General features: G+C 43.9%; 1 protein-coding gene across 3 annotated transcripts in view; it reads left to right on the top strand.

Annotated features, from left to right (window-relative positions):
• The window catches only part of HEPACAM2 (HEPACAM family member 2), a 44066-nt gene extending 23056 nt beyond the window's left edge, over window positions 1–21010 (top strand). Inside the window, exons 5-10 of one of the 3 annotated variants that reach the window (XM_025206811.1) lie at window positions 6783–6908; window positions 6994–7018; window positions 7138–7175; window positions 13833–13906; window positions 14059–14121; window positions 20533–21010. In XM_025206811.1, the coding sequence (XP_025062596.1) occupies window positions 6783–6908; window positions 6994–7018; window positions 7138–7175; window positions 13833–13906; window positions 14059–14073 (278 nt within the window). In that variant the 3' untranslated portion in view covers window positions 14074–14121; window positions 20533–21010. Of the gene's footprint in view, window positions 1–6782; window positions 6909–6993; window positions 7019–7137; window positions 7176–13832; window positions 13907–14017; window positions 14126–20532 lie in introns of those variants that run through there. The other 2 variants (XM_025206808.1, XM_025206810.1) reach the window with 2 other exon arrangements.
• Window positions 21011–25878: the final 4868 nt, after the last annotated feature.

The raw sequence follows: 25878 nt of genomic DNA, 5'->3' as shown, positions 1-25878 counted from the left end.
GGGCCAGCCATGCCAGGAGCACCGTGCCACGCTGTGCCTTTGTGGGCTGTGGCACTGGGAGGGCTTTGTGGGCTAGAGTCCCCCCAAATTCATGTTGGCCCCCCTGCAGCTGAGCTACCCCTCCCAGGGCTGCCACTGCCTGCCCAAAGAGACATGGCACAGTGTCAGCGCTCCCCACCAGGCCCAGCTCAGCCTGGGCCTCTGCATCTCCGGCCTGCAGGGCTGCTCAGGACAGCCAAGCAGCAGCTCCCTGCATGTAACTGAGGGGAGAAAGACTGAGCTGCGGACAGCTGCAGAGGGTGGCAGGGAGAGGGCAGACAGCTGTCTGTGTGAGGTGGGGTCTGTGGAGTGGGGTCTGTGAGGCACCAGAGAGCCTTGCTATACCACTGGGATGAACAATTTCATTTCCATGTGGTTTGCTGTGAAGGACAGTGTTCAAGCAAATGTATATGCAAATACACTGAAATGCAAGCAGTGACACACAGGCAAGGGAATTAAGCCATAACTTCCACTATATCTAGGAAATGTAGCATATACACTCATCTAATGCCCACTATCCCACTCTAGCACTTGTGCTCTTCACAGTGCTGTGGTGGTGATAGTATACAGGTCTTGTTGATAGTCTTGATATTATGATAATAGGCATTTAACTGGAGTATGAAGTGTAATGATTCCACTGTAAGGAAAATTACAGGACAGGCTCTGTAAGAATTTTCTTACATTAGACAGACATGGTGAGGTAGGATTTTAATCCTTTCACTCTAGAAAACCCAGAGGCTGTTCCCTTCCTTCATTCTCTGGTGACAGTCAGTGCAGTTATCAAGAAGGGAAGAGAGGGGTCAAGGCACCAGCTAATGGGACTGTCCTGCTAGTACTAAGCAGGAGGACTCCATAAAGGAATACAGTGGCAGATATGCAGCCCCTGCATGCTGGGAGGCAGAAGGCAACCAGTGATCTCCCTTGAGGTTCTTACCAAGACTTACTATCAGCCTTTCCAAATGGAACAATCAAACCTAACTGAGAAAACACCTACATTTTATACTGGAAAACTAAACTGTGAAACTCATACACTTCTACTGACACACAAAACCAGAGAAACATAAATGACAAACATAAATTCTCCTTGATGGTTTTGGTTTCAATACTGTGTCTGAAATAAGGATATTCGTATCTTTCCTGTTTGGAGTCTAAGTGTCAGATCTGATTCCGCCTTTTAGGTGCTTCGGTGGACTTAAGCACCTAAGTGTTATCCTGTCCTACCCTACTCAAGTCCCTGAAAAGCAGGCAACCCAAAACATGGGTGGATCCTCCTTCTGCTCATTATTTCATGTGACTTGAGAGGAAGACAATGTCATGTTGTGAGAAGGCTAAGAGTAGGCATGTTAACATTTTTCAGGGACTTGAGCATGGTGGAATGGGATCAGACTTAGGAACCCAAACCCACTTAGATCCTATTCCACCTACTAGGCACCAGGCTTTTAATGGGCTAGTGCAACTTCTGCAACTCAGATCTTTTTGAGAAAATAAACAAAGTGTGCGCTGAAAAAATGTAAGATGTTTTATAACAATGCTCTCTTTCCAACTAGGCATCTATAAATGAGACTGCAAAGAAAAACTTGTTATCCCACTGAAGCTGGTTCAAATAAGGCCCCCTCCACAGGTTACACAGGTTAACCAGTTAATTATGCCTTAAGTTGTGATCCAGCCACACATTTAACCAATTAATGCTGTGATCAAACAAGTGATAAGCTATGAAGTTATTCCACAAAAATGTGTAATAACTTCCTAGCCTGTTCCAATCACATCATTAATTGAACGTGCGGGCAGGTGCTCCCCTGTGGCAGAGAGCCCATCAACTGAGGGGCTCCTAGCCACAGGTAACACCATCTGCTGCCAGGCCCACAGTAACAAGGCTCACAGTGATGGCACCATTCATGGCACTGCCCCCACTGTGAGCCTCTTTAGCTGTGGGACTTGCAGTGGGGAGAACACTGCTACCACTGAAAGCCTTGTGAAGTGTGGGAGTCATAGAGGTGGCAGTGGGGAAATCACTACCCCCTCTGTGAGCCCTGCACCTCAGGAGGCTCATAGAGTGGTGGCAGTGTATTCCTCACTGCCCCCACTGCAAGCCCCACAACTCACAGCAGGGGCAGTATTTTCCCTGTAGCGCCCCCCTGGGAGCCCTACAATTTACAAGGTTCATGGTGGGGGCAGCATTCCCAGTGCTGATCTCGGTGTGAGCCCCTCAGTCCACATCAGCTGTGGAGCTCATAGCAGAGCCAGTGCAGGGAATGCTGCCCCTGATGAAAGCCCCATCAGCTGTGAGGCTTGCAACTATAGGAGATGGTGTAGGGAGAGCCCTGGATCACGATTGGGCTCTGTCTGCATCAGCAATAAGACATTTCATAGACATTAGGGCTGGAAGGGACCTCGGAAGATCATCGAGTCCAGCCCCCTGCCCAAAGGGCAGGAAGTCAGCTGGGGTCGTAGGATCCCAGCAAGATAAGCATCCAGTTTGCTCTTGAAGGTGTTCAATGTAGGCGCTTGAACCACCTCCGGTGGCAGGCTGTTCCAGACCTTGGAGGCTCTGACAGTAAAGAAATGCTTCCTTATGTCCAGCCTGAAACGGTCTTGTAGTAGTTTATGACCGTTCAACCTAGTCGTCATCCCTTGGGGCGCTCTGGTGAACAAACGTTCCCCCAGATACTGGTGGTCACCCCTGATAAACTTATAGGTGGCCATCAGATCACCCCTGAGCCTGCGCTTTTCCAAGCTAAAGAGCCCCAGGGCTCTCAGCCTGTCATAGTAGGGTCTGCTTTTGGAGGCTTCCAATTCAATTTGGAGAGATTAATGGGTCTCCTGACTCGATTCAAGTTGGATTCAGAGATTCAGCTGCCGAATAAGGCCAAATCTCCTCCAAATTGAATCAGCAATTGAAGCTTTGCACAGCCCTAGTGGTCATAATTAGAACTTCTATATTGCAATCACTTCTGAGGCAAGAGAACAGGATTCATTTCTCTTCCCCCACTTCAAGGCAGGGAACCATTTTGACAACTCCAAAGATTTTTTTCTTTTCATTCCTTTGCTTTTTCTTTTAAGTTTGGACAACACTGATTGCCAAATTCAGGCATATACTGAGTGTCAAATGAAACATGGGAGCATGAAATCAGATACAGGCCTTCTCTGTCTACTAAATAATTCATAATTCAATTTTCACAAAAACAGGAAGGAGAATGATCAGAACAAGATGGTGATTTCAGTTTGCAATGAAAAATGTTAAACTATGAAAGCCTAGATTACATGTGGTAAAAAACAGAGATCATCTTAGATCTACTAAATAAAAAGTAAGCCTGAATACAGGTCAGGGCAAAGCCATTCACCATTCTGTAATGCAGAAAATCATAGGATCAGTGGAAAGTAGGGCTGGAAGGTACACTGCAAGGTCATCTAGTGCAGCCCCATGCTCAAGGCAGGATCATCCCTAACTAAACCATCCCAGCCAAGCTTCTGTCAAACCTGGTCTTGAAAGTTTTCAGGTATGGAGATTCCACAACTTCTCTAGGTAGACCATTCTAATGTTTGACCACCTTCATAGGTAGAAGGCTCCTCTCCCCATCTCCAACCTAAATTCCTTTTGCTGCAGGTTGAGGTCATTGCTCCTAGCCCTTTGCCCTTTGACCACAGAGAATAATCTATATTAGGGACAGGCAATTATTTTGGGCAGAGGGCCACTTACTGAGTTTTGGCAAGCCATTGAGGGCTGCATGACAGGCAGCCCAGGGCAGATTAATATTAAATTTTCTAAATTTTTTAGGGGCCCTGCGGGCCGGATAGAATAGCCTGGTGGGCCACATCTGGGCCCTGGGCCACATTTTGCCCACCCCTGATCTATATTCATCCTCTCCAGAACTGCCCTTCAGGTATTTAACCCTTCATATCAACTCTTGCCCCACACCCAGGGTCTTCTGTTCTCCAAAATAAATAACCCTACCTTTTTTATTCTGTCTTCATACATCATGCTTCCCAGGGCTTAATCATTTTTCTTACTCTCACTGAACTCTTCGCAACAAGCTAGTTGGAGTTCAGTTGCAGCCTTGGCTTTCCTGGTATGCTCCCTGCAGTACCGGACCAGTGCAGAATAATCCTCCTTGGAGGTGACTCCCATCCTCCATCCTTTGTAGGCCTTTCTTTTTAGCCTCAGGAGGTCTGCTAGGTCCCTGGAGAGCCAGGGGGGCTGCTGTGCCCCCTTGCTGCCTTTCCTCCAAGATGGAATAGACTTAGCTTGTGCATTGAGGATTGCTCCCTTGAGGTGTAATGGGATCTAATAAGTGTCCCCACAATTGCCCCTCCTTCCATGCATGTGTGGCATGACAGGAGGTGCAGTTGTGTGGATCACTCATTAGATACCATTGTGCCCTTAACCACACATAGAGGGGCCCTGAGTATAATAAAAATCTTTATCTGCTGCTTGCTTGAATACTCACTTCTTAGATATGAAAATATGTTCATTCTCTTGACCTGGAACATCTTTAAATTACTATCTTCTTATTTCATGGTTTGTCCACAGTACTTCAAATACTGTTTTACTCTAAAGTTTTGATTATAGGTAGCTCTTAAAATTACACCTCACATGTGTCAAAGTCTAACCAAACTATAAGGGCAAGCTTCTGCCATAAGCAATGGTAAGAGTTTGATTAGGCAGCACTGGGGTTAGAAACCGCAGAGCAAAATGGTCTGAGCTGTTCAGAAGTCCTTCTGGACTTCCCTGGAAACGCAAATCACAGTGGACATTCTCAGTCTCAGAAACTGCAATGGGCTCATCACTGTATACCCATCTAGCTCTGCTGGCCAGGACACAGGAAGACAAGGCAGCTATATGGGGGCAGGAATTTGACCAGTATGTTTGAGGGAGAAACTTCCCAATGGACACGTCTACACATTGCCCTACAGTGACATAGCGATACGCTACTTTGCCATACAGTGCACTATGGCAATGTAGTGATCACATGTGTCTACACGTGATCACCAGCTATGTTGCTGTAGCAGCATGCTCCATGAGTATAGCATGTCACTACTGAGACCTAATGGCAAGATCTAACCATGCGCATGTTGCAGTACCCATGCTATGCCGTGCTTTAGTACTTCCAAACGTCACCGTACAGTGATGTGTAAATGTACCCATTAGTTGTCAAATTCCAGTTTTGACTTGCAGACATAATGGTCAATAGTGTGCCATTGTCTCCTAGTATTATGTTCTACAGACTATGATGAAAACAATTACCAAACACAGTCAAACAACTTTATGTTCATTTTAATTGCACTCTCTCTCCAAGGGAGTGTAACCAAGAACATGGATTGTCAGCAATGTACATTGGAATAAGGTTTTTGTAGTTAAAATACAGCATTTGAACTAAGTAGAAACTAAGGTTTCTAATTCCAACTCCTGATATTCATTTTCTGTGTAATCTTGGTCAAATCATCTGTTCTCTGTGGTGCAATATCCCTGCATCTTTATATATAAGGTATGTCCATTCTCAGTAGTGCTAGGCAGCTAAATTCAATTGTAGCAGGGCATACATCACTTTTACACTGATGTAGCCTGCCTTTCTATCAGCATAACCAAGGAGTGGACAGACAGTATACAGCACTACATCAGTATAACCTACTTGAGTCACATGTAGCATTACTTCAGGAAAATTTAAGAGTAAAACTACAGTGGTGTCAGTGTTGTGTATCTAGAGCTATCCCTGGGTAGACATGTGCTGAAAGCAAACCTGCTGTCTGCCATCTAGTGGTTATAACAGTGCCTCCTGTAAACTAATTGGCCATCTCTTTGCTCTGTACAGTGTACAAAATTAGTATAAATTATACCAGTGTAAATGTGGAAGATGAACTGTTTTTTGCATCTGGTACTGTTTGCCCTAATATTTTTAGTGTCCTCCACTCACTTAAGGGGACTAAACATATTTTGGAGTGTTTTCTCAATTGTATACATTATCAGACTTCTATTTCAGGTCTCTCTGAATAATAATGCATTACATAGTTTATAATAATCTCAGAGTCATGCATGAGCAAGATTCTCTAGCCATAAATCATGTGTGAAGATATTTTTTTCAGTGAAGACACAATAGCATAGTACAGGCACTCCTTAACTTACAACTTTTCAAGCTAAATTTCAACATTTCACACTTACAGTGTTTATAAACTGACACCCTGTTTCAACTTTATGACATCAGTTTCACCTTTACAACGCTTGATCCGATGCAATGCCACACCAGCGAACAAGTTTGCTGCATTGCTCATCTCCCTGCAGAACATCTGTCCAGACTTGCTTGGACACTTTCGTTAAGAAAGCAGGCAAGACTCCAGAAAAACCTGCAGCCAAGACTCCTGAGAAGACTCCAGCCAAAAACCCTTCGAAAAATCCAACCAAGAGCCTTTCAAAAAAGTCCAGCAAAGTCACCTCAAAGAAGTCCTTCCAAATCAATATGATTGCTATTTACAATATAAATACATTAATGTAGCTATATTACTCATCTATAAACTGATCGAGTACAAAATTATGAGGTATTTTGGTGAAAATAGGGTATCGGGCCTTGGTTTGGGAACCAATCCCCCATTTATAACATTGTTTCTTATGAGAAAATTGGTTCCAAGTTACAATGTTTAGACTTAAGATGCAGTTTTCAGGAACCATTTGTGACGTAAGTCCAAGGACTGCATGTATATATAATGGAACACTAATCACAAAGGCTACAATTCTTTTTTTTTCTTTGACCTAGGACTTGAGAAGCTTGCTCAGAAAGGGAAGTCTTTGTCATCTCTAGCAGTAATAACTGGAATTTCATTGTTTTTGATCTTGTCTATGACACTTTTATTCTTATGGAAAAGATATCAGCCATACAAAGGTAGGTTAAGCTTAAATCATATTACAGATGTTGTTCCTGGGCATTATAACATAAATGTTGATTTACCATTTTCTCTTCTTTTCAGTCATACAAAAGAAGTTACAGAGCAGGTAATAAGATAAATCATTCTTATTTGTGTCTTTTCGAACAAAAAAGTGTAATTTTTTCTGACTATATTTCTTTTCTTTGCAAGTGGTAGCAAACTGAAAGGTTTATTTATATTTTCTAGCCCTGATGCAGATTACCGAAAAGCACAGACATTTTCAGGTAACGATAAAAAACAAAATTTGACCACAAAGTCCAACTCCAGCCACAGTAATTGAGGTTATGTCTATACTGCAATAAGAAAGGAAGGGAGGGAGATAGCATGCATTTTTAACTCAGATTACCTCACCCAAGATAGCCAATTTAGGTGAAAATAACAGCAGATGGGACAACCTGGCTTTTAATTCAAGTTAGTAGCTTGAGCCCAACCTTAGACTCCACTGCCAAACTGTTAACTCAAATGAGAACCCAAGTTGTTTTGTCTCTGCTGTTTTTAAATCTAAATTACCTAAATCTGGCTAGCCCATCCAGATTAAGAACACCCTTTCTATTTCAGACACACACAGAAGAATCGGGCTAGACCACGATACAGTGCTAAGGGGATAAGAATTGAATCACTGTAGAGGGGAGATATCTTAGAGATGATATAAATATCTGGAGAATGGAATACCTCAGGAGGCAGGGGGCAGACGAGGCTCTTTGGGTAAATGTGATATCTTTTATTAGACCAACTAAATAGTTGGAAAAATTGTTCTTTGCAAACTTTTGGGCACAAACACCTTTTCCAGGAATAGGGGCGGGGGGGTCTGCTAGTGTTTGTGAGTTCTTCTGGGTGGAACAGAAGCCAAAATGCAAGTCTGTGAAAATGCAAATGCATAGCAGAGAATCAGAGGGAATGGGAGACAATAGGTGTGAAACAGGTAGTTGGAGGGGGAAAGGGGGTAAATGTTGAATTGGTGATAGAGTGTAGCTAGTAAAATGCAGCCAGATTACCTGGGGTTATCATTTGGCAGGCAGGTTATAATGTGCCATAAATCCAATGTCTATGGTGACAGGGGCCCATCCCAGGAGTCAATATCAGCCTGCCCACCTGTCTAAGGCAGTTCACCTGGCCTTTCCTGCCACACCTTAATGTATGGAACAAAACAGATGGATAAGTACAGGAGGCTGCCCACTTAACGCATGGATGCCAATGGCACAATACACAGGTCCGACCTTCCGTTTACCGTGTCCCATGCATCACAAATAGCATCCAAAATTACTCCCCTGGCCCCATTGCTGAGCTGTGTTTGGCCTCTGGCCCAAACTTGGCCTCAACTGTCTGGAGACTTACCATGGCCACATGCCCCCCCTCACTGGGGCCTCAACTCATGCTCCCTCACTGGGGCTGTGGGTACTTATGCCCCATGGGCCTCAGGTGTCTGTCAACATGCCTGGACCCCACTCTGGGTCTACAGCCCACTCAGGCCTCGGGCATCTGTTGACATACTTGGACCTTGCCCCTACTCAGGCCTCCCATTAGGCCTCACTCTCACTTAGGCCTTGGGCCTCAGGCCTTTCTGGTCCCTGTGTTCTCACTCAAGCTTCACTCTCAGACTTTGGGCCTGGGACCCTCTTGGCCTCCATGTTTGTTTTTCTGTCAGGGTGTGCTCCCCTAGCCTTTCCCATCCATATGGTCACCCATAAAGCAGTGGGGACTGAGGTTTTCCAGTGTCCCATACTCACAGTTTACTAGGGAGGTACTGATGTGGCATTTCCTGGGGACTGTCTTGCCACAGGCAGCCCCACCACACCATCCTCCCCAGCAAAGTGTAGTTTAAGGTCATTCCCCAGGACCAACTGCAGGTCTAGCTGCCCTGGTCTTTCTTCCCCTCAGTGGGCTTCCTGATATTCTTACTTAGCTGCTCACTCCTGGGCCTCCACCTCATAATCTGTTTCTCATCTGCTGGACCCATGACTCACAGGCCCGTTGCAGGATACCTCCCATCAGGAGGCTGAGCTTCAGCCTCTTTCATACCACCCTGCATGCTGGCTGACCTCCTATCCTCTCTTGGCAGTGGATACCCCTCCCCCCTGCCCCAAAGAGAGACCTTCGGCCTCCTCAAGACCCTGGCCCTGCCTCTGGGCCAGTCAGGGTCCCAGTAGCTCTCCACATCCCTGGCCTGCCCCTCAGTTGGTTTACTTGCCCTTCGGCATGTCAGCCTTGGCCCCCCTGCATTGACCAGTCAAGGTTTTATGAGATCAGTCTAGCAGCAGCTGACCTTCCTACTCAGTGGGGGTCCTTCCAGAGCCCCACCATAAAATAGTCATCTCATGCCAGGCTTGCCTAGAGCCCCAAAGGTCTTATATCTGGCAGCCATTTATTCCACTGGGCTCATCTGAGCCCCTGGCCTTAGTCACAGCCAGGTCTAATCAGGGGCTTGCCTGGCCCCTCAGTAAGCCCATACTCTCTAAGCCCCTTTCCTAGACTGGCCTAGCTCTTCCTCAGGCCCATAGCCATTTCCTCAGGGCTTGGGACACCCCCTGGGTCCCTAGAAACCCCCTGCATCCCCATAGCTCCTACCCTGATCTCCAGACTGTTCCTGGGAGCAGCAGCTCTCTAGCAGGGCAATGTTACCTCAGCAGTATCCCAGCAGCAATTACTAGCTCTGCTCCTCAGGCCCTGCTCTTATACTGCAGTTGCTCAGCCCTGCTCCAATCAGGTGATCTCCTGGCTGTCATGTGACCACCCAATTGGCTCTACAGTTACCTGCAGGCTACCTAACAGCCTGCTCAAGCCCTGAAAGTGGCAAGCACCCAAAGGTGTGCTGCCACACACCTTCCCCCCCTTAAAATCCTTCCAAGGGAGGGGTATCTCTCTGCCACTCCCCCCTGCATGTTCCTCTGTAGCCTGCACAAGTCCTTAAAGTGGTAACCACCCCAATGGTGTTCTACTACATGTATATTTAGTCCATGATTTTTTCTTCCAAGTAGATTTACGAAGTGAAGTTCATAGGCTCATCTAAGAAAGGGGACTTGTAAATTCCCTTTGAGGATTACAGCTTAGAGATTGGAAAAAGAGTGGTTTTCTTGTGAGAAATATGCACCCACAAATAATTGGGTATTTCTGTCTTTGATAGATTTTCAGTGTGCATTAATTCTGGTACGCAGTTGTTGTTTGGTCTCTCCTACATATTTTCCATCAGGGCATTTAGTGCACTGTAAGAGATATATTACATTTCTGGAAGTTCAGGTATAAGATCCAGGAATGGTGATGGTTCTTTTATGGAGTGTGGTTATTGTGGAAGTGGGGGAGATGTGTTGGCAGGTTTTACATTTCTTGTCCTAACATGGTCTAGGTCCATTCGGTGTGCTTTGGGCCATAGGAATTTTGCTTCTGGTGGTGAGGTTAGCAAGGTTCAGTGCTTGTTTAAAGGCTAGGCTGGGTGGTTCTGGAAAGATCTCTTTAATAATTGGGTCTTCTTCTACTATGGGTTGCAATTCTTTGAGGATTTTCTGTATAGGTTCCAGGGAAGGGTGGTATATCATAACAAATGGTGGGCGATTCACAGATTTCATAGACATTTGGGCAGGGGTGGTTATTTCAGGTGGAGGGCCACTTAACGAATTTTCATAAGCTATCGAGGGCTGCATGGGTAGCCCGGCCCCTTGACAGTTGCCCTACCCCCTTGTCACTATCTTGGGACTGGAAGTCTCATGACCCCCCCGCCCCCTGACCTTTGCCACCAGAAGTCCCTCCCCTTGCCTCCCCCAAATACTCCAGGGGGCAGGGAAGATTGCCATCTTAGAACCAGGCAAGAAAACAAATCATACACTAAAAATCAAAAACACCTACTATAACATATTTTATTTTTATTACAAAAAATATTTTTGTCATGATTTGTATTTGCATACTGTATATAGAGGTGATTGCATAATAACTCAAAAATAAACTCTTGGTTTTGTATATTGTGTGGTATGTGTATGGTGTGCATGTGTACGTGTGTATGGTGGGTGTGGTTGTGTGTGTATGGTGGGTGTTGTGGAGGGGGGTGTGGAGAGAAGTCCCACATGCTGGAGCCAGCTGTCTTCTCTGCTGGGGCTAAGCAGCACAGGAAAGAAGCCCTGTGGGCTGGAGCCCATTGCCTTCCCTGCTGGGGCTGCACCGCAGGGGAGGGAAGCCCCAGATGCTGTCCCCTGGTGGGTGGGGAAGGCAGGCAGCTCCAGCCCATGGGGCTTCTTTCCAATGCTGCACAGCCCTGGCAGGGAAGGCACCTGGATTCCCTCCTTGCTGTGTGAGTGCAGGGGCTGCATGTGATTGGCAGGGAGTGCTGGCAATACAGACAGCCTGAGGGAGGCTGTGCCCCTCACTGTGATGTGCAGCGCTGGCCAGAGCCATGCCCTGCCAGGCACCTGCACCCTGAGCACCCCACCTGCTGTTGCTGCTTTTGCTGCCACCACTGCCACCACTTTCTGGGGATGCAAGCTATGGGGAAGTGTGGAAGGGTCCCCACACCCTCCACCCTTCCTCACACCCACACACTGTCCATCCCAGTTCTGCACTGCTGCCACCCCGCTGAGCACAGGCTCTGTGCTGCCATCAGCCCCAGCCCCACGCTTACAGCTCCCGCCCAGTTGCAGCCCAGCCCCTGCTGCTTCCCTACCTGGTGCCCAGAGCCAGGAGGAGACCGGGGAATCAGAGCAGGTTCCTGGGGGTTGTAAAAGCAGCAGCCCCACCCAGAAGCTGCATGCTGGCCAGGCAGGGCCCTTCCACCCCCCAAGCGGGGAAGTGAGGCAATAGGGTGTTTGGGGGGGAAAGTGTACATGTGGGTACCTCACTCCTTCCCTAGGGGTGGAAGGCTGAGTGGGGCACAATTTGTTAGGAGGCCCTGCGGGCCAGATGAAAGTGCTTGGTCGGCTGGATCTGGTCTTTGGGCTGTATTTTGCCCACCCCTGCATTAGGGGCTGGAAGGGACCTTGCAAGATCATTGGGTCCAGCCCCCTGCGCAAAGGGCAGGAAGTCAGCTGGGGTCAGATGACCCCAGCAAGGCGAGCATCCAGGCATTCTTGAACGTATCCAGAGTACTTGCTTTCACCACTTTTAGGGGGAGTGTATTCCAGACTCTAGAGAGTCGAACGGTAAACAAATTTTTCCTTATGTACAATCTAAAACAGTCTTTCAAAAGTTTGTGACCATTAGGCTTTGTCTTCCTTTGGGGTACCCTGGTGAACAAATGTTCTCCTAGTTCCCGATACACACCCCTTATATACTATGCCACCAAGTACCCTCTGAGCTTTATCTTCTCTTCTCCAGGTTGAAGAGTCTCTCAGCCTCTTCTCATTAAGGTCTGCTCCCTTCACCTCTAATCGTGCACATGGTTCTCCTCTGGACCCTCTCAAGCTTCTCCACGTCCTTTCTAAAGTGTGGAGCCCAGAATTGAATGCAGTACTCCAGCTGTGGCCTCACCAAGGCTGAGCAAAGTGGGAGGATGACTTCTTGGGTCTTGGTTTGAGATGCATCAGTAGATGCAAGCCAGAGTTTTATTTGTTTTGCCAGCTGCAGCATTGCATTGGTGGCTCATATTCATCCTGTGATCAATCATGACCCCCAAGCCTCTTTTGGTTGTGCTAGTGAGTGTAGCACTGCTGAGACTATAGGTATGATATGGGTTCTTTCTCCTGAGGTGGAGCACCTTGCATTTCTCAGTGTTGAATGTCCTCAGGTTTTGATCTGCCCATCTTGTGAGCCTGTCTAGGTTGGCCTGAATCCCCAGGCTATTCTCTAGCATGACCACACTTCCCCATAACTTGGTGTCATCTGAGAACTTAGCCAGTCTACTTTTCACACTCGAATCCAGATCATGTATGAATATATTAAAAAGTGCTGGTACGAGTACTGAGCCATGGAGAATGCCACTGATCTTCATGCACCATGTTGACTCCGTTCCATCAACTATCACCCTCTGGGTTCAACCACGAAGCCAGTTCCCCAGCCATCAGACTGTAAGGTTGTCAAGGCCGCAGTTTCCCAATTTTACCATGAGGACTTCATGGGACACCAAGTCAAAGGCTTTTCTGAAATCCAAGTATATGACATCAACCTCTTCTCCCTTGTCCAGATGATGTGTCACCTGGTCATAGAAGAAAATGAGGTTGGTCAAGCAAGACCTACCCATAATGAAGCCATGTTGGCTACCTCTCAGACTGTTGCCTTCCATTAGCCTGTTGTTGATGGATTCTTTGATAATTTTTTCCAAGCTCTTTCCAGGGATTGAGGTCAAACTGATTGGCCTGTAGTTGCCTAGATCTTCCTTCCTTCCTTCCTTGAAGATAGGCAACACATTGGCCCTCTACCAACCTTCATAGAGATTTTCTTTTCGTACTGCAGCAATTCTTCACATGGTATCCAGGTGGCTCTTTCAAAAGTGTGAACTATCTCTCTGGGTGTGTTTTTGTTCAGTGAAAGCCTTGTTGAGATTTACAAAGTAGTAATCGTGGGTATTCTCCTCAGTGAAAATTTGGTGGTATCGGAGGGTTGTATATTTCAGCTTCCTTGGTGTCTCCCATTCCCTCTGATCCTCACTGCCATACATTAGCATTTTCACAGACCTGCATGTTGCATTTTGGCTTCTATTCCACCCAGGAGAACACCAGCAGACTCTCCCCTATGACTGAAGATCGGTGTTTGTGCCCAAAAGCTTGCAAAGAACATTTTTCCAACGTTTTAGTTGGTCTAATAAAATATATCATGTTTACCCAAAGAACCTTGTCTGCCTATGTCCTTAGACCAACACGGCTACAACCAACACCCCTCAGGAGGCAGTATGTATTCATCCCAGCTCAAGTGATACAGTACTTCCTGATGCATTTTTTTTGTTTGCTTGCTTGTTTTAATTTTAGGGCATGAAAATGCTCTGGATGATTTTGGAATCTATGAATTTGTTGCTTTTCCAGACGCCACTGGTTGTTCCAGGGTATGTGTTTTTAACAACAAATAAATAACCAAAAATTAAGGTTCTAGTTCATTCCCTAAAGTAGATCTTTACACCTGTTTTCATAGCAGGAATTTTATTTGTTACTTTTAGATTTCAAATCAACCTGTTTCTGACTCTGACTTTATCCCAAGGCAAGACATAAATAGTACGGTTTATGAAGTTATTCGACATATTCCTGAGCAAGACCATCAAGAGTAAGTTCAAACCTTGTTACACAGATATAACTTGCAGATTTCAGGACAAACCCAGACATAATGAGTGCATAAGGGGTGGGGATAGTATACCTATTGTCCACGTGTTGCAAGTCTGAGGAACTGTAAATCTAAGTTTGTTTTGGGTATGGATTAACGGGGTGTGTAGAAAGAGATATAAGCTACATCAATTCTGTTAAGTTCTCTATCATTCTCGCTCAAGGATTCTTCTTCATATTTGTTTAACTGGACCAGTATTTTCAAAAGCAGTAATCAAATGAAGATTCCAAAGCCATCATTCGGTCCCTATGTTAATGGGCGCATTTTCACAAGTGCTGAGCGCAAAGCAGCCTCCACTGAATTGTCTACTATAATGTGTCTTGCTGACACTGTTAGTTTAGCCCTTTGCCTTACTTTCAGGCCTGCCAACAAGTGTGCTAATTATAGCTGTGGATTTTGCAGTGTAGAAATCAATACACTAAGGAGCTTTTTCACTGCACAGCCATCAGATGAAAATACCTAGTAACCACTCTGGTTTAAACCAATGATTTGGGGTAAAATATTCAGTATTCTGTTAGCCAGAGCCATGCAGTACACAGGATTGGAAATCTTTAATAACATTTTTGCTGAGCTGAACACTAGGAAGACAGCAACACCTTTTTACACACACAGTGTCAGGAGTGCTGTTTTTTGTCAGTTCAGTTATATCTTGAGTAGCTGTTTATAAAGCATCTTGAATTAGGAGTGAAAAAGTGTGCACTTCAAATAACAGCTATTATACTTTCTATATCTTTATGAATATCTGCATGCTTACTCTGGATAGGAACTTTCTTTGGTAACAGAAGTTGTGGTTCCATTATGTCATATTTTCATTGATTCTATCATACATTGTGTTTAATGGAATAAAAACAGGCTTTGTATATAATTAAATAAATTTATTGCTCATAGTGTTTATGTAGCTACATTAACATAAAGTTTATGATCAAGTGGTTTCTAGGAGCATGTCTACACATGCATATTTACTGTACAGTAAGCAAAATTATTTTGCAGCACAGGTGTGCGTCTACACATGCATGCCTGTAAATGTGGCAAATTACACCAGCTTGAGCATAAATTTGGTACTTACATCATGCAAGTATCACATTTATGCCTGATTAGTTACTGCATATTTACACCCATGTAGACGCGTTTGTGCGCAGTAGTACTGCGTGCTGTGTGTGTGGACTGATTTGGGAGGAAGTTTAGTCCCAAGTCAGTCCACACACAATGTTAATGTACTTTAATGCCTAAATGTGTAGATGCCAGCCTATTCCCGCTTACTGCATGTTAATTTACTGCACAGTAAATTTAAGCCAGCATAAATGCACATGTAGACACACCCTAGGGTTTTTCAAAACTATGCACTTAAACTATATATTCAAACATGTCACTGTGTAAATGCAAATTGAATTTTGGGAAACTAAAAATGACAGAGTAATACCACATAATATTTATGTTAGCTTGGAGTTACTCATTTTACATGTCAGGTAAACATTTTTAAAAAATGAATAAGAATACGTAAAATACAAAATCAATATTGGGCACATGTGGTATGGTGATATTCAGTTTCCTTCTTGGATTTTCCTCTCAACCCTTCCCTTCTCTCACTGAGACACACACACACACACACACACAGACCCCAGGGCATATCTCCTCTGAAAAAGTGAATTCCTTTTTTAAGTAGAGATGGCCTGAATGCTAAAGGAGTTCAAATTTAGACCCAAGCTTTGTAGTGCAAACCTTTCTTTAGGCTTGCACTTCATTCAACCACAGGTAAGCCACATTTTGCTTGATCTATCAAGATTCAGAAAGCAATACAGTTCTTAAATAAGAATGCATCATGCAAGGAAAATTCCATTTTGTGAGACCAGAATTAATTCTGCAAGGTCAAGGCAGATTAGTTAGGTTACAAATGGCATAGCCACAAGCTTTCAAATTCCTAAATTGTAGCAAAGTGACACTTAAAATTGTGGATAAATCAGGAAAATTGCACATATCCTTAAAAATGAGAGGTTCAAAGTTTAGTGTAAGCAAGAAGCAAACATATGTAATAACCTGGAAATAGATTTGGGAAGTTTCTGATTCCTATGGTTCAAATAACCAATACAAGCAGTAATCACTAAAAATGAATTCTACTCTACAGTACTGATGATCAATCATATGCAGCATCAGTACTTTTACTGTACGCAGGGATGTCAAACTTCTTTGGCTCCCAGGGCTAGTTTTTGACCATGAGGCTTTTTACTGGCTGGATCCAGACCTATCTCCAATGGTACAGTGAGTTCAGGCTGCCATAACCTGAGCTACTGTTGGCTCAGGGAGCCATAGGGGTTAATGCAACTGTCACTCCCCTGCTACCACCCAAATTAATCCCCGCCAGAGCTCCCTAGTCCACCCTTGCTTCCTCTGCTCCTGAATTTCCAACCATTCAAGGAGACCCAGGGCCCAAATGATATGTCTCCACAGGCCAGATCCAGCCTATGGGCCATATATTTAGCACTCCTCATCTATTGCATAGCATTTGGAGTAATAGTTGTAAAGAGAATTTGCATATGGTATTAAAAAAACTACCAATCACCCTGGTCAGTGCATGCATTTCTAATCTGAATGAGAGAACTAAGCCTGCTTGGAGACATTAAAAAAAAGCGGTGCTTTACTTTAAACTCTGCACATTCCTGCAGTGAGCTCAGTGCATGCACAGAAGAGGCAGAGCCTTAGTTGTCCTGGTTCTGCAGCATCTGTAGTGGGACATTTTAGCTGCTTTTATCTAATAGCTGATTGAATCAGCTTTAGCTAAAGTGGCAAAAAGCTCCACTGAAGCACTTGATCTATACAGGCACTGCAGAGTTGGGTTGAAGTAATGGTCTGTTTATCCTCCTAAAGTGCTTTTGGGAGGAGGGGGAGAAGGTGGGGTTAAACACCTGCAAGCAGCCTAACGGTCTAATATAAAGGAAGTTAAACGGTGTCTTTGGTAAACCACATAACCAATAAATGTTTTACTAGATTCTCAGTGGTTCTTACCTGAGTTACTTATTGAAAGAAAATTGATACAATATCCTGTTTGTAAGCTGTTAAGAATTACTAGGCTAAATAACTACTAAATGAGCAAAGGATTAATCACTTATCAGAGAGACAGAGAGATCAATTAAAAATCAAATATAACAAAATCAGTGAATTAGTAAGGGTATTGAATTAATAGCAAATGATCAGATGAGTCATATTAGGAAATTAATGTAGCAGATAATTGAGCCTCATAAATCCTAAACAGAAATCAAAGGCGGGAGCTATCTGCTTGGTTATGTCCCAACTAAAGAACTTTTTCTCATAATGGTAAAATCAAAATAAGCTGGTTTAATAATTTAGTGACCAGGCCAAATAACTGGTTATATCCAATTTACATCTTTAGAGTCATTCTAAGTCTGTTCCTTAGGGTGTTGCTACACGTTAATTAAAATATTTGTTAAGGGTCCTTAAAGCAGGAGTGTCCACCCACTAGAGCAGTAAACATGTGCTAAGGTGGGGCGGGCAATTATTTTGTGCAGAGGGCTGCTTACTGAGTTTTGGCAAGCCATCAAGGGCTGCATGACAGGCAGCCAGGGCAGATTAATATTAATTTTCTAAATTTTTAGGGGCCCCTCCTGCAAGCCAGATAGAATGGTCTGGCAGGCCGCATCTGGCCCCCAGGCTGCATTTTGCCCACCCCTATGCTAAGGGCCCTTTGAGCAGCTCAGAGACAATCCTCTTCCATAGAGGATTATCTCTAACTGGTTTTGGGCAACTCATATTGCAGTCACATGTGACTACTCCACAGGCCCAAAAACAGTTGAGAGGGGTTCTCCAGCATCCCAGAAGGCACTGTCCTACCTGCTCTATCTGCCCCCACTGTCACTGTTTAAGAAGGAGCACCTATAAGTAAAAATCTCTCCTCCCCTCTCCTCCCCTCCCATTTTGGGCTCCTCCTGCCTCTCATGGATCCCCCCATCCCCCTCTACTCCTGAGAGCTCTTCTTGTGCTCCCCTGGACCCAGGGCTCCCCCTCCAGCCCTTGCAACTCACCCCCACCCCGTGTGTCCCCCAGCCCACCTGTGGCCGATAGTGCTATCATGAGGGAGCAGGCAGGAAAGAGGAAATGGCTTGTCTGGCTGCTTCCACCACCACCACCACCACCACCACTACTGCCACAGCTGCTCTCATGGCTGAGCCCAACTGTCCAACTGCTGTGGCAGCAGCAGATGGATTCTCCTACCCTGCTAGGACAGTGCTGGCAGCCACAGGTAAGCTGCCAAGGAGCTGCAAGCTGGGATTTGGGGTGCCAAGGGGAGGCCGGGTGTGGGAAGGCCAAATCCAGGAGTATGGGGTAGGAGAGTGGGCCTGATCCAAGCTAGTAGGTGCAGGACAGTGCACTGCAGGTAGGCTTAATCTGGCAGGAGTAGTTCCACCCTCCCTGCCTCAGCCCCCAGAGCAGCCACAGGGAAAGGGATCTCCCTGACCATCTCTACTTCTGCTTTCTCCATCTGCTGCTGAGCCCAGCAGGGCTGGGGCAGGCAGGAACAGCTCTGGTGCTTCCCTCATCCCAGCATAGCAGCAGGTGAGGGGAAGGAAGAGGGAAAGGGGATTTTCACTTCCTTTAAGGACTTTAAAAACATCCCCAAAGGTTCCTGTGGCCGCCTCTCAGGATCCACCCCTGCTCACACTTATGTGTGTATATTCTCAAGCAGAAATTGAGATGTCTCCCTTGCTTCAGAGATCCAAAGGTTTTTAAGAAGTTTCAACCTTTTTAGCTCTCATAACCTTTGGGATCACCGTGTCACTAGACCACTAATGGTACAACCAAATGAAATGATAGCTGGGTCAGTGTTCTTACACTAACAGTCCTTCAGGTGCTGAGGGTGGTCAGGCAGGCCAAGTTCATATTAATCTTCACCTTCTTCCTCCATATGTGTTTTGCCTTGAAAAGGAGGAGTTTGCTCCTTCAGTTGTCTTTGCTTGTCTGAAAGGCTTTTTATTACAGCAAACAACTTCCCAACAGGGAGCATTTTGGTAAAACAGTATGATTACGAGGTTACAGTGCAATGACTAAAACTTAAGGAACTTGACCCCTAAAGAGTGCTTGATGAGAGAAGACAATATATACATGGAAGAAAGAATAACGCTTCAGTATCACAGTCTCTCATCTCTCTCTTGTCATGATCTTCCCTCTTATAATTGGAGTCCTCTTTTGTTCCACCTTACAAAACTTGCTTTAATCACTTTGTGCAAATCGGGAGCTGCAGCTGTGTGGACCAAGTTAGCTAAAATGATGCAATCTTTATGTTAACAAAAGTCTAAAAAAAAATCCAACCAGATATGACAATTTTCACAAGAGATCAGTCACTGCTTTGCAGAGATCCAAAACAAGTTGAGAGAAAAACCTAAGACTGGCTTTGTGGAGTTGCCCTCATCCATCTTAGAAATAGATGACCACAGTATGGCAGGCAACATCTAATGAAGGGCCTTAGCAGGCCCTAAGTAATTATCCAAAAGTAACATTGCATCCAATTTTCTTATGTCCCTTCAATATTTCTTAAAACTAAATTTAAATATATGTAATAGTATGACACACCAAAGATTTGGGAAATTTTCATTTAAAAGCCAACAACATAGAAGTTTATATTGTCTTCACTAGGTAATCTTTATAGTTTGTAATTCATCCAAGAGGAACATAACTTTAGTAAAGTCTTCTTTCAATGAAGGAAACAAGGTTAAAGTAACAACTGCTTTTGTTACATTTGTTAAATGTAGCAAAAATAATCTACAGATGCATGCAAAAGTAACAGTTATATCATAGGCTTATAATCAATGTCATTTAATATCTATGCAATTGTTACATCTTTCCAGTCCCCTAGAAAGAAGAGATATTTTAACATAGTACAACCATTATACTTTCCAAGTTCACCACCAAGACAGCCTGACTGCAAATTTTGGAGTCATTTGGGACAACATAACATCATCTCCTTTCCTGCTATAAAATAAAGCCACATTTTGCCCACATGGGTATAATCAATGGCAATCTCGGAATTATCTCCAAATGACATCAGTGTCACCTGATTTTTACAGTATAGCACCACTCACTCCTAAAAGTACTACACTGTTTTCATTATGCCTCAGCTACTATGTTCATTGTGCTGCACCGGGGACTACTTATAGAGACATCGCCAATAAGAATGACTGCTGAACTGCTAGATCTAATTGTACTGAATGTTTACCCTTATAACGTCCATAAATACAAAATCCATTTTATTTTCATTTTGAGGTGCTTTTGTTTATTTACTATGGTGCTTTTTTAAGAAAATAAAATAATATTACTGACATTAATTATTGCTATTTTTTTTTCTAGATGTGACTAAAGATTGAAAACCAGAAAAATCAAGCATTCTAAGACAAGTATTAACTTCCTCATCTTGGTAGAAAAGGCAAAACAAACACCAATGATTCTTAACTTACAAAAGAATAGGTTATTGTTTCTTGAAATGATACCGCTGTCTCAGTCTGTCAATTCCTTTTCTTTACTACCCTCAACATACTGTATTTTTACTGATTTTCTTTTATATTGATGTTTTCTTGAAGCAGCTGAAATTTTTTAATTGCTGACAATTTTGTGTGCACCATCGGCTACATGAAGAAAACAAGAGAGAGCTATATGAAAATCGAGATCATAAATACTATGTAATCATTTTATAATGATGACTGAGATGGATGGAGAGGAGTCACACCTGAGGAAATTTCCACTGCTTATTTTATTGAGATTTTCCTTTTGGGTGGGCTCCTAAAAGGAAAGCTTTTGTGTGTTGGCAATAGTTCAAGTTAAAAGGCATGTCTGGTTTTTTTTTAAGTCAATATCTAATGTTTAGTGTAATGTTATCTTGTCTCTTATCTGATGGATATGTATATATGTATATTATTCACAATGCTTTTTTTTTTGCATTAAATTGAGTTTCCTTTAGTTATAATCTGTGTTTCCAATGTTATTCGTTCAGAGGCTGTTTTCCATTAATTAGAATAGCAAACAATTCATGGGTTTTTGGTTGTACCCATGTTGGTCTAAGGACATAGGCAAGCAAGGTTCTTTGAGTAGATGTGATATCTTTTATTAAACCAACTGAGCAGTTGGAAACAGTTCTTAGTAAGCTTTCGGGTGCAGTCACCCTTCTTCAAGCATAGGATGTCTCTACTGTTCTGAGTTTCCAAGGAATGACAAAAGTTAAAAGTGTGACAGGAAGATAGTGAGAAAGTAAATAGGTAGAAATTAGGAAAACAAAATGGTAAAGTGGTGGGGGTTGGGGGGGGAGCAGGAGGAAAAAAGCCAAAGGTCAGTAAGGGAGACTCTACAGTGGCTGTAATACAAGGTAGAAAGGAGGCTGTCTGTGTAAAAGGAAATGGCTGGAAATTAGGAAGACAAAAGGCAGAAAAGGAGGGTGGTGAGGGGAAAGAAAAAAAAGTGGAAAAAGTCTGGTGGGGCAGGAACCTGGTGAATCAGATGTCAGGCAAGTTGCAATGTGTCATAAATCCAATGTCTATATTGAGTACATGATTTTTTGTATCCAGTAAATTTATGAAGTGAAATTCATAGGCTCATCTACAAAAGGTGTTTTGTAAATTCCCTTTGAGGATTAGAACTGCGAGATTGGAGAGACACAAGTAGTTGGGTATTATTGTCTTTGATAGATTTTCAGTGTGCATTCATTCTGGCGTGCAGTTCTTGTTTTCTTGTTCTTGTCTTCTCCTACATATTTTCCATCAGTGCATTTGGTGCATTGGATGAGATATATTACATTTCTGGAGATGTAGGTGTAAGATCCAGGAATGGTGATGGATCTGTGGTAGGGTGTATTATTGTGAGGGTGGTGGAGATTGTGTTGGCAGGTTTTGCATTTCTTGTTCTGGCATGGTCTGGATCCATTGGATGTGGTTTCGGTCATAGGGAGTTTGCTTCTGGTGATGAGGTTAGCGAGGTTTGGTACTTGTTTAAAGCCTAGGATGGGTGGTTCTGGAAAAATGTATGAGCATACAATGTCCAGCCCAGCAAAGTTGGTGCTTGAGGATCACCTACTCCATGCTGGAAATATTGGTTTCAGCAAAGATGCTGGTGTTTGTGCAGAGTTCTTCCCATTTGATGCGGAGGATTTTCCAGGGGCATCATTGGTGATATGTCTCCCAGCTCTTGAGATGATGAGTGTAGGTCATTCACATTTCACATTGGTAGAGGAAAGTGGGGATGATGACTGCATTGTAGACCTGGATCTGGGTGTCTTTCCAGAGATTGTGATGAATACACACAAAAGCAATTTTGGAAAAGAGGCACTTGTGCACCGGATCCTGTGCTGGATCTCCTCATTAGATGTTCACTCTCTGAAAGAGGTGGCTACCAAGGTTGGGGAAGTGCTTTACTAGCTCCAGGGTCTTTCTCTCCATGGTAATTTGGGAAGGGTGTGCACATTCATGGCCATGGCCAGGCTTATAGGGTATTTTAGTCTTCTTGATGTTGAGAGAGAGGCCCAAAATTTTAGTAGAATTCTCCAAAAAGATCCAGCGCAGTCTGGAGATTTTCCTCAGTGTACACAAGAATGGTGCAGCATGAAAGTCAAAGATGGTTGTTTTAAGTACTTTGGTCTTCGAGTGACCAAAATGTTCCAGGTTGAAGAGTTCTTTGTCCATTCAGTATTCAATGTCAATTCCAGAAGGTGAGAACAAAGGTGATTGTCAGAAAAATAGAGAATAGAGTTGGGGTGATGACATACCCTTACTTGACCCCAGTTTGTATGACAAATGCATTTTTGTCCAATCCATTTAAAAGAATTGTCATAGTCATCTGGTCATGGAGAAGTCTTTGATGTACTTTGATGACTCTAATGTACTTTTCAGGACAATGAAATCTGGTCAGTACTTTCCACAATGCTTTGTGGTTGATGGAATCAAAGGCCTTAGTAAGGTCCATGAATGCCACATACAGGTCCTGACGTTGGCCCCCAATTCTTGGACCTAGCAGGCAACAAAGATCATGTCAGGTGCCCCACAGAATGGTCTGAAACCACAGTGAGATTCCAGCAGGACTTCCTCAGTGAAAGGTAGAAGATAGTTCAGGAGAATGCTGGAAAAGATTTTCCCTGCTGTGGAATGGAGGGTGATACCCTCAATAGTTCCCACACACAGACTTCTCTCCTTTCTTGAAGACAGTCACAATGATGGAATTCCTCAGATCCCCAGGGATCTCTTCACTGTTCCAAACTCATATAGTAAATCCATGAAATCTCAGTTCCAGTTCTTTGCTGCCAGCCTTGTAGATTTCAGCAGGTATGCTATTCGGTCCACTAACCTTGTGGCTCTTAATGGCACACCAAACTCTTCTAAGATAGGTTGGAAAGGGATCCCCTTTCAGAGTGTTGGGGGATGGGCTTGATGGTGGTATTCATCACAGTCAACTCATGATTCAGGTGTGCCTCAAAGTGTTCTTGCTATCTAGCTATGATAGATTCATTTTCTTTTAGGACTGTCAAGCCATCCTGTGATCACAGGAAAGTAGGACCATGGGAAGTAGGGTCATAGGACTTTTGTTGCCTGGAGAAAGCTATGCATATCATGTTTTTCAGCATAAAGCTAGATCTCCTTGACTTTATCTTGCCACCACTGATTTTTGATTTCCTGGATGCTTCTTTCAATTTGGCTTTGAGGAGGTGACACATCTCCTTCTTCTGCTGAGATGGTGTCATCTTGTTAAGCAGAATGAGACCCTCTCCTTCCAATCAAGAAGGCTTGGATCTCAGCATCACTGTCATTGAACCAATCTTGGTGTTAATGGCTAATACAGCCAATGGATTCAGCACAGGTGGATGGATGACAGTTTAAAACCCCTTCCAGAGTGTCTCAGTGTTGCCTTCATTTGTTGACAGAGCAGAGAATTTTTCATGGAGACACTGTTGGAGATCCTTACAGACCTTCAGGTGTTGAAAAAGATTTGCTGCTGAGAGTCCTTCAGAGTGCTTTTGGCTGTTTTTTGTTGTTTCAGAGGAAGCCACATGTTCATAATGGATCTGACAAGATGGTGATCTGTCCAGCAGTCTTCAGCTCATGTGATAAGGACATCTATTGGATCATGGGCTCTAATAGTAACATAGTCAAGAAGGTATCAGTGCTTTGAGTGAGGGTGTCTCCAGGTGGTCTTGTATTTGTCACTCTGTCTGAAGATAGTGTTCATCATGACAAGGCCAGGCTCTGCACATTTGCTTGAGAGAAGGTTGCCATTGGAGTTGTCTTTTCCACAAGGTAGAAAGGAGGCTGTCTGTGTAAAAGGAAATGGCTGGAAATTAGGAAGACAAAAGGCAGAAAAGGAGGGTGGTGAGGGGAAAGAAAAAAAAGTGGAAAAAGTCTGGTGGGGCAGGAACCTGGTGAATCAGATGTCAGGCAAGTTGCAATGTGTCATAAATCCAATGTCTATATTGAGTACATGATTTTTTGTATCCAGTAAATTTATGAAGTGAAATTCATAGGCTCATCTACAAAAGGTGTTTTGTAAATTCCCTTTGAGGATTAGAACTGCGAGATTGGAGAGACACAAGTAGTTGGGTATTATTGTCTTTGATAGATTTTCAGTGTGCATTCATTCTGGCGTGCAGTTCTTGTTTTCTTGTTCTTGTCTTCTCCTACATATTTTCCATCAGTGCATTTGGTGCATTGGATGAGATATATTACATTTCTGGAGATGTAGGTGTAAGATCCAGGAATGGTGATGGATCTGTGGTAGGGTGTATTATTGTGAGGGTGGTGGAGATTGTGTTGGCAGGTTTTGCATTTCTTGTTCTGGCATGGTCTGGATCCATTGGATGTGGTTTCGGTCATAGGGAGTTTGCTTCTGGTGATGAGGTTAGCGAGGTTTGGTACTTGTTTAAAGCCTAGGATGGGTGGTTCTGGAAAAATGTATGAGCATACAATGTCCAGCCCAGCAAAGTTGGTGCTTGAGGATCACCTACTCCATGCTGGAAATATTGGTTTCAGCAAAGATGCTGGTGTTTGTGCAGAGTTCTTCCCATTTGATGCGGAGGATTTTCCAGGGGCATCATTGGTGATATGTCTCCCAGCTCTTGAGATGATGAGTGTAGGTCATTCACATTTCACATTGGTAGAGGAAAGTGGGGATGATGACTGCATTGTAGACCTGGATCTGGGTGTCTTTCCAGAGATTGTGATGAATACACACAAAAGCAATTTTGGAAAAGAGGCACTTGTGCACCGGATCCTGTGCTGGATCTCCTCATTAGATGTTCACTCTCTGAAAGAGGTGGCTACCAAGGTTGGGGAAGTGCTTTACTAGCTCCAGGGTCTTTCTCTCCATGGTAATTTGGGAAGGGTGTGCACATTCATGGCCATGGCCAGGCTTATAGGGTATTTTAGTCTTCTTGATGTTGAGAGAGAGGCCCAAAATTTTAGTAGAATTCTCCAAAAAGATCCAGCGCAGTCTGGAGATTTTCCTCAGTGTACACAAGAATGGTGCAGCATGAAAGTCAAAGATGGTTGTTTTAAGTACTTTGGTCTTCGAGTGACCAAAATGTTCCAGGTTGAAGAGTTCTTTGTCCATTCAGTATTCAATGTCAATTCCAGAAGGTGAGAACAAAGGTGATTGTCAGAAAAATAGAGAATAGAGTTGGGGTGATGACATACCCTTACTTGACCCCAGTTTGTATGACAAATG

This window comes from Alligator sinensis, unplaced genomic scaffold (genome assembly GCF_000455745.1).
Source record: "Alligator sinensis unplaced genomic scaffold, ASM45574v1 scaffold436_1, whole genome shotgun sequence".
In the NCBI taxonomy this organism is placed as follows: domain Eukaryota; kingdom Metazoa; phylum Chordata; order Crocodylia; family Alligatoridae; genus Alligator; species Alligator sinensis.
Note: the sequence above shows the minus strand (reverse complement) of the source record. Positions and strands in the feature narration are given on the sequence as shown.